This window comes from Pelodiscus sinensis, chromosome 32, assembly GCF_052426305.1.
Source record: "Pelodiscus sinensis isolate ZL-2025 chromosome 32, ASM5242630v1, whole genome shotgun sequence".
NCBI lineage: Eukaryota > Metazoa > Chordata > Testudines > Trionychidae > Pelodiscus > Pelodiscus sinensis.
In genome coordinates this window covers 14,038,511-14,050,114 of record NC_143083.1, presented here as the reverse complement: position 1 = coordinate 14,050,114, position 11,604 = coordinate 14,038,511, and the positions used below count along the sequence as shown (strand labels likewise).

The following is an 11,604-nucleotide window of genomic DNA, read 5'->3' as shown; positions in this document are numbered from 1 at the left end:
TGCTGAGAGGCGATTTGCCACCCAGGCTCCTGGCCTTCCCCTCATTGGATGCCTCGAGGGCCGGCTTTGCTGTGAGCCCACGCAGCTTGGCCAGGGGAGTAAAAGTGGCGGCTGCTAGCCCCACCGATTGGTGCGCAGAGCCCTGTGGTACCCAGCACGGCCCCACACCCAGACTTGCCCCTCAGCCCGGGGCCTCGCGGTGCCCGCTGCCCGTCGGACGCAATGGCACCGCTGTTTGTGAGGCTCTGGGCCAGCTCCCACCCGCGCTGCTGCAAGACCCCTCAGGAGCGCCCCGCCAGGAAGGGGAGCCGCAGGCCGGGAGAGGTAGAAACACGATTTTATTTTGTGCCGAGGCTGGTGCCCAGGCTGTTTCTGCCAGGAGCCCTCCCTGCAGTGCCCAAGGTCGCTAGGGTCACGGCCTTGCGGTGCAGGAAGCAGGCACCCTGTCCGGGCATTTCACCTGCCAGTGGCTGCAGAGTTGGCCCCAGGCCTGCCCCGTGGCAGCCCAGAGGGAGGCAGGAACCGAAGAGCTGCGGGGGCAGCTTAGACTCTTGTTTCCCTTCTCAGCATTCACAGCTTGGGTGCTTTCTCCGCCGGGCAGAGCGGAAGTGGGGGGTTCCCTCTGCTCCACCAGGAAAGGGGCTACTTAGTCTCCCTGCCCAGGGAGGAAGCCTAGATCCGGGGCTGGTGTTTTGCAGCCTCTGGCCATGGGCGAAGGGCAGGATTCCTAGCAGCCTTGAGCACAAGGAGCCAAGGGAGATGAGGTCCCCTTGGTCAAGAATATGGGGGGGTTATAAATGCAGAGACGGGGTTAACCCCCCACCTCCTGCAACAGAGCAGCTGCCGGTCCGTGTTGGGGGTGGCAGCGACAGGAACTGAGGGCTCTGTGCCCTGCGGTAGGGCCGGGCCCCTTGGAGAAACAAACAATAAAACCCTCAGGGCTGCAGCTTTCAGAGCCTTCTCCTGGGCTAGTTTTCAAGGGCAACCAAGCCCGGCTTTCGGCCCGGGTCCGGCCACGTGACCCGATCTGCCAGGATGAGCAGGGCACGAGGACACGGCAGCTGTTCGTTCCTCTGCACCGACTGCAGCAGGGAGGCAGGACCAGGCCACAGCAAAGGGAGACGGTCCCTCTCCTCTAGGCTCAGCTTAACCTTGGCCATGCTGCAGTGACAGCTGGGCCTGGCACGCGGCACAGCCCGGCAGAAAGCTGGGAGGGAGGGAACCAGGCTTGGAAAGGCTCTCCCTGCGCAGGGATCTCGCTCACGGTATCTGCCCTGGGCGTAGCAGTGGTTGGGAAGGGAAGGCAAAAGCCCCTCTCCCACGGCTGGGGGGCTCAGCGCTGGGCCCCGCGGCTCCGTGGTGTCTCCGGGCCCTTACTGCAGAGGTTGCTAAGAAGCTGCCTTCAACTACAGGGCTGTCCAGCGCGCCGCGCTGCCGGGAGCCCAGCCGGGGATGCCAAAAGGGAGCCGGGCAGCTTTGTGCTGCCTTGTGTCTTGACCCAGGCTGAGCCGCCGGCTGGCGCAGGGGTACGGGGTGTCCTTCAAGGGGCCAGCGCCAGAGGCGGCAGTATCTGCCCCCATGCTGTGCCCTCCGTCCTTCAACGGCCGTGGCTGGCTAGCACCAGTGTGGGGGCAGGCGTGGACCAGCTGCTGTTCCCGCCCGCGGGAGGGGGCGTGACGAGGAAGGCGAAGCCCAGGTCGTAGAGGCAGAACAGGTTGTAGATGGTCATGGCCAGGACCGGGAAGAAGGAGAGGCCAAAGCCAAAGCCCCGGTAAGCACCGCCCACGTGGAGGCTGAGCCAGTAACAGCACCTGCAGCACAAAGAGCAGAGAAGGGGTGAGACGCCCCCGGGCTCAGGTCGAGCAGGCAGGCCACTGGTCCCTGTGGCACGTAGCAGCAGGTGGAGCTTTGAGGCCGATAAGGGCCCAGGGAGCTTCCGCCATTCAAAGAACAGGAGCCGCCCTTCGGCGAGGACGGGAGGTTAAACGTCCAAGGGACTGAGGTTAAATCTGCGTTAGCCGGGACCCATCACAGCCTGGCACTTAGGAATGGAGTTAGTCCGGGGTTCCCCGGCCCTCCCCCCTCCAATCAGCCAGCTCGTGACACTCCCGCCAGCGCGACCAGGCTCGGCACGTGGAGGGACCCAAACCAGCGGCTTTGAGGCCTGCTCTGGGCTCAGATACATCCCTGTGGACGCCTACAGGCAGGACAGCTGGGTGGGGCGGCTACGGGCACGGCCGTGCCAGTGGGAAGGGCGTTTCAGGCAGGCAGCGCTGCTGAGGCAAGCAACAGGTGGGGCACAGCGGCCGCTAGAGGGGAACCACGCCCCAAAGAGCTCAGCTGGGGAGAGCTGCAGTTAATGGAACCCCAGTGATGGGCCAGGCCCCCGTGTTGTGCCCTGCTAGGGCGGGGCTGGCCAGGAGGCATCTAACTAGGGGGGACCAGCAGGCCTGCGGGGGGCAGGGATTGGCTGGGGGCCTGGTTTGTGCTGCCACGGCCAGCCCCGGTCTCTCACCTGCCGAAGGAGAAGAGCCCGGCCAGGGTGGGGATGAGGCGCAGGTGCTCCTGGGCCAGGAACGTGGCCAGCACCACGGCGTTGAGGCAAAAGATGACCAGCTGCTCCACGGAGCCGGTGACGTGGAGCCGGTGGAGCAGGCTGGACGGGGGCTGCGGGTCCAGCGGGCCGATGGCCACCGAGCAGAGCGTGGCGAGAGCCCCAAACACGACCCCTGGGGCAGGGCGACGGGGGAGAGAAGGGGAGATGGTTGCAGCAGACCTGCCAGCCAAGCCCAGATTCCTTTATGCTTCCCCTGGTTGCACCTTCCCAACTCTGCCCCACTGCACCCCCGAGTCCCAGCCCCGTCCAGCCTCACAGGGAGCTAACGGGGTTAAAGACTGGGCCATAAATACCCCAGATCGACGGCAGCTAGGGTCCTTGGGTTCTACTTGTGGCCCTGCCATTGAGCAGCTGCGTGCCTCAGTTTCCCCCTGTACAATGCAGATAACAGGCTCCAGCCTGGGGGCAAAGCACTAGGTGTTGCCGCTGGAGGGAAAGACCCATCAGAGGCTGAGTCCTTCGGCTGGCGAGACAAGAGCAGGACACACGAGGGACGCACCTGGTCCTACGCTGAAAGCCAGTGGTTTGCCCTGGCTCCGTGCCGCGAACGAGGCGCAGCAGCAATTGACACTACTCGCACGGGGACCGGGGAGTGATGCCAACAGCATGGGGGCCCCAGCCTGCCAGGGCCGGCCTCCTGCTGAGCCGGGAGGCCAGCGTTCTGCGTGCCATGCGCGTGACTCCTCACCCACCGGGCAGGCAGGGGAAGCCTCCGTTTCCCCGTCTCAGAGGGTAACCAAGGGCATGTCTAAACGACATCCCTCTTTCGAAAGAGGGATGTAAATTAGGCAGCTCGAAAGTGCAAATGTAGCAGGGATTTAAATAGCCCGCGCTTCATTTGCATAATCACGTCGCAGTGTTCTTTCGAAAAAGGGTATTTTGAAAGTGAAACGCGGTTCTTTCAAACTCCCCCCCTTTTTCGAAAGATCCTGTACTCCTCGTTTTTTGAGGATCTTTCGAATAAGGGGTTTTTTCCCTGAAAGACCCGCGTCTAGATGGCGGTTTCACTTTCGAAATACCCTTTTTCAAAAGAATGCTGCGACGTGATTATGCAAATGAAGCGCAAGGTCCCTTTTGATCCCTCTCCCCTCAGCCTCCTCCCAGACACAGCTAGCCCGTGTGACATAAGGTGGGCAACTGTCCCCCGCTAGGGCTGGAAGCGGGATCATCAGCCCCGGGGCAAGGCTGTGTGGGTGCAGAACCCCACGGGTCCTGGGTGGTGTGGGGGCGCCTAGGCATGGTCACGCTACAAATAATCAGTCCAGGCCTGGCTGGATGCTTGCACGGAGCACAGCAAAGCCCCCCTCAGCAGCAGGGCCATGCCACCGCCCCACTGATAACGGAGAGGACAAGCCAGTGTAGCCCAGTGCATTCACCCCACTGCATCCAGGGAGCAGGTGGCCTGGTGACCCGGCAGTCCCAGCCCCTAGAGAGGTCCCTGATCAGACCCTCCCTAGCTCAGGGAGCCGTCCAAAAGCCAGTTCCAGCCCAACAGCCGTGTGTGCTCCCTGTCCCGCTGGCTATTTACAGAGATAACAAAGGGACCCGGAGGAATTTTCTCTGTAATTAAAAACTGACTCCTCAAATGCCTTCCAGGGGAGACGGCCGGGGGCTGGGGCCAGCCCTGACGAAGCAGCACTTAGCAACCTTCGTCTCCCGCGCTGACACAGCGGGAAACGCGTACAAATGGCAGACAGGCCCAGCCCAGCGCGGCGGGAGCACCTGGGCGTGGGAGACCGAGCTCGCGTGGCCAGAGATGGGAGTCGAGCCTAGAGGACATTCCTGGCTTGGCTCATCGAATCAGAGCACACTAGGACTGGAAGGGCCCTCGAAAGGCCAGCAAGCCCAGTCCCCTGCCCCCACAGCAGGACCAAGCATCCCTGCCAGGTGTCTGTCCAACCTGCTCTTCAATCTCTCCAGTGATGGAGACTCCACAACCGCCCTGGGCAATTTATTCCAGTGTTTCACCACCCTGGCAGCTGGGAAGGTTTTCCTAATGTCCAACCTCAACCTCCCTGGCTGCAACGTAAGCCCCTTGCTTCTTGTCCTGTCCTCAGCGGCCAAGGGGAACAATTTTTCTCCCTCCTCCCTGTGACACCCTTTTAGATACCTGACAACCGCTCTCCTGTCCCCTCAGGCGTCTCTTTTCTAATCTAGACAAGCCCAGTGCCTTCAGTCTCACAGGCCACGCTTTCTAGACCTTTCATCATTTGTGTTGCTCTTCTCTGGACCGTCTCCAGTTTCTCCACATCTTTCTTGAAATGTGATGCCTAGAATTGGACACAATCCTCCGCCGGAGGCCTAACCAGCGCGGAGCAGAGCAGCAGAATGACGGCTCGGGTCTTGCTCCCCACACTCCTGTCCATGCAGCCCAGCATCGTGGTGGCTTTTTTTGCAACAGTGTCCCACTGTTGACTCCTAGTTAGCTTGTGGTCCACTCTGCCCCCTAGATCCCTTCCTGCAGGGCTCCTTCCTAGACAGTCACTTCCCAGTCTGTGAGAGACACGGATTGTTCCTCCCTAAGCGGAGCACTTGGCATCTGATCCTATTGAACTTCATCCTTGTAACATAGTGGGGGGCTGTCTGCTCTGTAACCCGGGGTCCCCCTGGACTGTGATGCGTGATTCCCACTGACTCATCCACATGTGTATTAGCCCAGACACCTGATAACAAGGCTCTTTCCCCAGGGGAGAGACACAGGAAGGGAGGGGAGACGAACACCTGGTTTGGGGGCAGGGTCTGGGAGCCAGGAGTCTTGGGTGGGAACCATGAAGGAAACAGACTAAGGAGGGGCTGGAATCTAGGGGCCCAGGGACCCATCTCAAGGGGGCTGAGGCATCCTGACCTAGACTCCTGGAGACATCACGTCTGTGCTGGGCTGTGTCCTGGAGAAGCAATAAACCCCCCTGTTCTACTGGCTGCGGAGTCTGTTCTTGCTGCTACCGGGCTGCAGGATCGGAGGAACCCGACGCGCCGACACAGCCCTATTTCCCTTGGACCATTCACGGTGAAAAGGGCTCTGCCGTCGCGGGGAGCCCTCCGGGGGCTTTGCTGGAAATCAACTCAGTGACCCTGCCTTGAGGCGGCTGCTTTTCTCCTACTAGACTCCAGCGCTACCAGGGCCCCTGCTTGGGGAATGACCAGCCCCCAAGGAGAGGACAGGGACCCTGCAGGCCTTCTCCGCAGCCCGGAAGCAAGCCCCACGCAAGCTGCTCAGACTCATTCCGGGGGGTGTTGTGCTCTGGCCACAGGGCTGCAGAGACCCCCCCCCCAGTGAGATACTGGGCTCCACGGGCCAAGTCTGCACGACGGAGGCGACCCCCCAGCGCTCACTCGGCGCCGGAGCCAATGGAAACACTCCGATGGCCTTTGGATCAGGCGCGGGGGGCTGCCAAACCCGGGTCGGTTATAACAGAACCGGCGCCAACGCCCTGACTTGGAATCAGGAGCGGGCTCTTCCCAGGAGGCGGCGGTGGGCCGCCAGCGAGGGGAGGGAGCTGCCACCCCCTGGCCCTACTTTAGAGGGATTTTTCCAGGGCCGGCTGCAGACACCCCGCAAGGAGGAGGAATCGGCGACGGCCCCAGCCGCACGGCTCCCAGGGGAAGCAATCAGTCCGGGGGAGGGGGGACATGTCTTCCCTTTTTGCCATTCAGCACCATGCTCAGAGCGGGCAGGGAAGGGGGAAAGGAGGAGACAGTGGAAGGGAACCCCAGAGGAGGCCCCGCCTGCCCCGGGCAGATGCACCCGCACTGGCTGGGGGCACCATTCCAGCAAGCACCCGGCCCTGTATGAAGGGGCTTCCTATTGCCGACGGGGCAGAGCGGTGCCCGGGGCCTGGAAAATCTGCAGGCGCTTTGGCACCAGCCCAAGGGCCGGATCCAAACTGAAGGGGGGAAGGTCCCTGGGGAGGGGAGCCCCTACCAGCCCCCAGGGGAGCACAGAGCGTGAGCATGAGGCCCAGGACACGACGTAGGAGTCCGGAGATAGGTCCCGAGGTCCTCGTGTGCGGGGCCCAAGCCAGGCAGAGCCGCCAGGAGGAACGCCGGACTCCCCCGCCCCTTCGCTCAGGCTCCTAAGTGGATGTTGCAATGACACAGCAAGTTCCCCACCCCGACAGTGTCCTTATCTCCACCTTACCGCTGGGGAAACTGAGGCACCGGGGGGGCCGAGCCAGGGTCCACCTGCAGCTTTGGAAGGGAGGGGCCAGGCCGAGGGGTGATTCCCTCCTGACCCCTGCCCTGAAGCCTAATGACCCCGGAGCTTACCCAGCGCGATGGGCACCACGGCGATGAGGAGGCAGCGCAGGGCGAAGGCCACGCGGCTGGCCAGGTCCGGGCAAAGCGGCGGCTCGAAGGGCAGGAAGTGATAGAGTCCGTAGAGGATCCAGGGCGCCAGGAGCAGCGAGACGAAGACCGAGGACACAGCCTTGAGGTGGGCGCTGGTGCAGCAGCCGCAGCACGTCCCCGGTGGCGGCAGGTGAGCGGCGGGCTCCTCGGGGCCGCAGGAAACCGAGTCGGCACCCGAATCAAGGGACGGCTGCTCCTCCCTGGGGAGAGGCCGGCCGGCCGTGGCGCCTGCTGGCACGTCGCTGCGGGGCTGCGACCCGCGTGGCTCCCTGCTGGTGGGCAGGTGTTCCACGGGGGTCGTGGCCCCAGCCCTGTCCAGGAAGCAGGTCTCTGTGGGCACCACCCCGGCCGTGCTGTCCCCAGCCTCCCGAGGGGCGCAGCCTTTGCACGGGCGGGCAGGGTCTGTGGGGTCCACGGGACGCCCGAGGTCCCCCTGCTCCGTGGGAGGCTGGGGGGCGTCCGCCAGGAGAGGCCCAGCCCCCTGGCTCTGTAGCCCCTGCGCCAGCTCAGCCTCAGGCCACGGAGAGCCGCCTGTGGCCAGGCCGAGGGAGGCTTCGGAGGAGGAGCGCAGCTCCTCGACGGAGGACTCGGGGCTGTCGGAGACGGGCGCCAGGGAGATCTGGGTGTCCAGGTCGAGGAAGGGCGAGAAGGAGAGGCGGCTGGGGTCGATGTCCTGCAGCTGGCTGAGGAGGTCGGCCAGGGAGTCTCTGACGCTGTCGAACTCCCGCAGCTGATGGCAGCTGGCCGGGACCTTGGGGGCGGTCATGGCTGGAGGGGCAGGCTGGGGGAGAGAACAGGGCGTCTGACCCCCCTCCTGTGCCGGGCAATCTCCAGGGCTCAACTGCTCTCCTGGGAGACAGAGGGGGGAAGGTTCTGTCAGAGAGCTGGGGGGGGGGGAACCTGGGCACCCTCGCTCTAACTACTAGACCCTGCTCCCCTCAGAAGCGGGAAGTCCAGATTCTCATGGCTGTGCTTAGCAAGCTGGAATCCTGACGCCCAGCCTCCTGCTCTAACCACTAGACCCCACTCCCTGCCATTGCGCCAGGGGCGATGCAGTGTGCCAACCTCTCGCAGCAGCGTTTCTCCTTGGGGGGTAGGGACTGACAGGGACATTTTATGAGCCTTGATTTGATGCCTGAAAAGCAGCTGCCACCACAGATTTGGGTGGGGTTGTTTTTTTGGGGGGGGGGAATCCACGTTATATGGGGCAGGCAGGGAACCCCCCCGAGGGGCTGGGGCAGCGTTTCTCTTGGGGGATGGGTGTTGTGATCCCCCCTCGTCTGCTGGCCTTACAATCAGAGCCGAGACTGGAGCGGGACGGAGGCCGCCACCTCTGGGGAAGCGCTGTGCAGCCCACGGGCTCCAGAGGGGCCCAGCCCTCCTGCCCCACAGCTTGTGGGATGGGGCAGAGGCGGGCTCAGCCGGCCGGCGTGCGGTCTGGTTCCAGACTGTGTGGGGCCCAGGCCTGGCTGGAGATGGGGTGGGGGAGTAAGGGGGGGAGAGACTTGATGATGGGGCAGAGATCCTAGGAAACGGAAGGGACGTCAGCTCCTCTAGCCCCCTACACGTCCCTTTGTCAAAGGGGTCCCGGCCTCCCCACAGCAGGCTCCAGCCTACGGGCTGGGGGAGCCAGGAGCCTTGGGGGGTGCATTCTATGGGGGGAACCCCTCAGGGATAACCCCTGAATGGGGGCAGCCGTGTCCTTTAACCCAGGCCTCTTCGCTGCAGCAGGACAAAGGATGTGGGACCCCGACCCCTTGGGGCCCCGTTGCTAGGATACGGCAGTCGCCACGGTGCACGTTGCCGGGGCAGCCCATCAGAAATCCCGTTTCCGCTCCCAGCCAAATCTGGAAGGGGGGGCGGCCCCCACAATGCACCTGGGTGGATAAAATCCCACAGCGAGGAATCCTCCCCCCCCCCCCCCCCCCCCCAGCCAGCCCCGACTCCTGACCTGCAGCTGGCAGAGAAGTTGCTGGACCCACTCCTAGGTACAGGGATCTTGGGGGGGGGGGGAATCTGGGTCTGATTCTGCACCTCTCCCCCCCCATGGGATTGCAGAGGCAGGGCAGCAGGCCCCGAGCCCAGCCCCCCACATCCCCTCCAAGGCCGAGCACCGTCCTCCCCCTCCCGCTGCACGCAGCAAAACATTTCACTTGGGCCCCCAGGCTGGGAAAACGCAGCGAGTTGTGTGCCCCCCAGATCTCCACTGCCCCCCCCAGCCCGCCCAGCCAGGCCAAGGGGAAGCAGAAAGGAGACAGCTCCGTCAACATCTCCCCCCACTTCCTCCCACATCTGGGTCCCAGGGGCCCCTCGGCGTGACCCTGACAAGGAATCTCCCCATAGCGCCAGTGGGCGAGGGGGAGCCGGGGGGGGGGGCAGTTCTGCAGGAAGGGGCCACTTGGGACACAGGGGGGGAACGCGGAGTGCAAATGGATGTGAATCCGTCAGTCCTGACTCCTGCCCCACCTCCACATGTACCACGACCCACATCACCCCCCGCCTGCCCCAGCACTCCCCCCTCCCCCCACATCCGTCCCTGCCCCCTGCTTCTCCCCCACATGCACCCCTGCTGCTGCCACCCCCCACATCACCCCACCTGTTCCCCACAGCAACCCTGCCCCCTGCTTCACCCCTACATCCGCCTCGACCCACATCACCCCCCCGCCTGCCCCAGCACTCCCCCCTCCCCCCACATCCGTCCCTGCCCCCTGCTTCTCCCCCACATGCACCCCTGCTGCTGCCACCCCCCACATCACCCCACCTGTTCCCCACAGCAACCCTGCCCCCTGCTTCACCCCTACATCCGCTTCGACCCACATCATCCCCCCGCCTGCCCCAGCACTCACCCCTCCCCCCACATCCACCCTGCCCCCTGCTTCTCCCCGACATGCACCCGCTGCCGCCACCCCCCACATCACCCCACCTGTTCCCCACAGCAACCCTGCCCCCTGCTTCACCCCTACATCCGCCTCGACCCACATCACCCCCCGCCTGCCCCAGCACTCCCCCCTACCCCCACATCCGTCCCTGCCCCTGCTTCTCCCCCACATCACCCCCGCCTGCCCCAGCACTCCCCCCTACCCCCACATCCGTCCCTGCCCCCTGCTTCACCCCTACATCCGCCTCGACCCACATCACCCCCCACCTGCCCCAGCACTCCCCCCTCCCCCCACATCCACCCTGCTCCTCCCCCACATGTGGGGGCAGGAATGAGTGTTAGGGCAGGTGTGGGGGGGGTGATGTCATCAATTCCGCACCGCCACATCCACCCCCCCACCTGCCCCAACACCCCCCCTGCCCCGCATCCGCCCTTGTCACCCCCTACCCCTTGCGTCTCTCCCCACACCCGCCCCGACCCACATCACCCCCAGCTGCCCCAGCACCCACCCCTGCCCCCGCTTCACTCCCTACATCCACCCTGACCCACATGGCCCCCAGCTGCCCCCCTCTGCAGCCACATCCACCCGGCCGCCTGCTTCACCCCCACGTCCCCTCCCCAAATCACCCCCCACGCTCATCCCTCGCCCCACTCACCGCCCGGCTCGGGGCTCCGGCGCAACTTCAGCTGCAAGTTTGAATGAAAACGCGAGTCAAGTTTCGTGCCGGCCCAGCCCCGCCCCGCCCGGCCAATCCCCGCAGGCGGGGCCGCGTCCGCCCGGCCCCTCACCCCGGCCTCCCGGCTCCGCCCGCCGAGATCCCAAAGCGCCTGGCGGGCGCACCCGGGGCGCAGACGTGCGGGGAGGGGGGGACGCGCCCCCCTGGATTTTAATTGCAGTCGGTGCCTCATTCTGCCCCCTCCCCTGCAGGGGGGGGGGGGTCTTATCCCTTCTCCAGCTGCAGCGGCAGCATGGGCCAGTGGGTAGAGGCACGGACCAGGACGTTCTCTGCTGGGTGAGAGGGACAGTGCCTCAGTTTCCCCGTCTTGCCCTTGGCTGCTTAGGCTGCAAGACCTTCCCTGCCCCGCTGGGGTCACAGTGCCTGAAATGGGGAAACTGAGGCCCCCCCAGCGACAGTCACTTCAAAAGTGTCACAGCCAGGCCTCATGGCAAGCTGGGCCTCTAGTAGCTGCTCTGGCGCACGGTGCCTCTCGGGAAGTCGGGCGCCGTGGTGGCCAGCCCAACGCCAGACCCCCCGTTGAGGCACCCTGAGACACGGGGGCTGGGAGCAGACGCTGGCGAAACGTGAGCCGCTGCATTCCAGGTGGGATCTGGCAGCGGGGGCCTGAGCCTGGGACCACACGGACCTGGGGGCGCAGCCCGTTCCCCCCCCACCCTTCCGAAGTCTGGTGAAAGATAAAACTAGCTCAGCTACAAGCCAGGGGCTTGACCCAGGAACCACCCAGCTGGAGCCGGCTGGCTGCAGATCAGCTCAGCAGCATGGGCCCTGGAGGGGGGAGAGTCCCCTAAAGCCAGCCCCAGGGGAACGCAACAGGGGCCCAGGATAGCTGCCCCTGCAGCACCCCCGTCTCAGAGCCAGAGGCTTCGGTGGAGACCCAGCCTGAACGGGCCTCAGTTATACAGCCAGGGTCCTCCCCCTACCCAGGACTGAAATGGTTAAAGCTGGTTCTCCTCCCCCACCCCCCAGATCTCAAAGCACGGTGGGCCACACCCCCTCTATTTGACAGATGGGGAAACTGAGGC

The 11,604-nt window shown here is 64.6% G+C and overlaps 1 protein-coding gene across 1 annotated transcript; it reads right to left on the bottom strand.

Annotated features, from left to right (window-relative positions):
- Positions 1-357: 357 nt before the first annotated feature.
- On the bottom strand, positions 358-10,693 carry LOC142818994 (uncharacterized). The gene is made up of 4 exons (XM_075902707.2): positions 10,499-10,693; positions 6,884-7,813; positions 2,516-2,729; positions 358-1,811 (listed from the first exon to the last, which is right to left on the bottom strand). The coding sequence occupies exons 2-4, from the start codon at positions 7,728-7,730 to the stop codon at positions 1,598-1,600; spliced, it is 1,275 nt and encodes a 424-aa protein (XP_075758822.2). The 5' UTR covers positions 7,731-7,813; positions 10,499-10,693; the 3' UTR covers positions 358-1,597.
- Between the last annotated feature and the right edge of the window lie 911 nt (positions 10,694-11,604).

Bases quoted from the DNA above. Each gene is read 5' to 3' on its own strand.
- LOC142818994 (XM_075902707.2), bottom strand. From the start codon at position 7,730: ATGACCGCCCCCAAGGTCCCGGCCAGCTGCCATCAGCTGCGGGAGTTC. The intron at 2,730-6,883 runs GTAAGCTCCGGG...GCCCTGCCCCAG, and splicing joins CGTGGTGCCCATCGCGCTGG to GGGTCGTGTTTGGGGCTCTC. The intron at 1,812-2,515 runs GTGAGAGACCGG...TTTGTGCTGCAG, and splicing joins GGGCTCTTCTCCTTCGGCAG to GTGCTGTTACTGGCTCAGCC.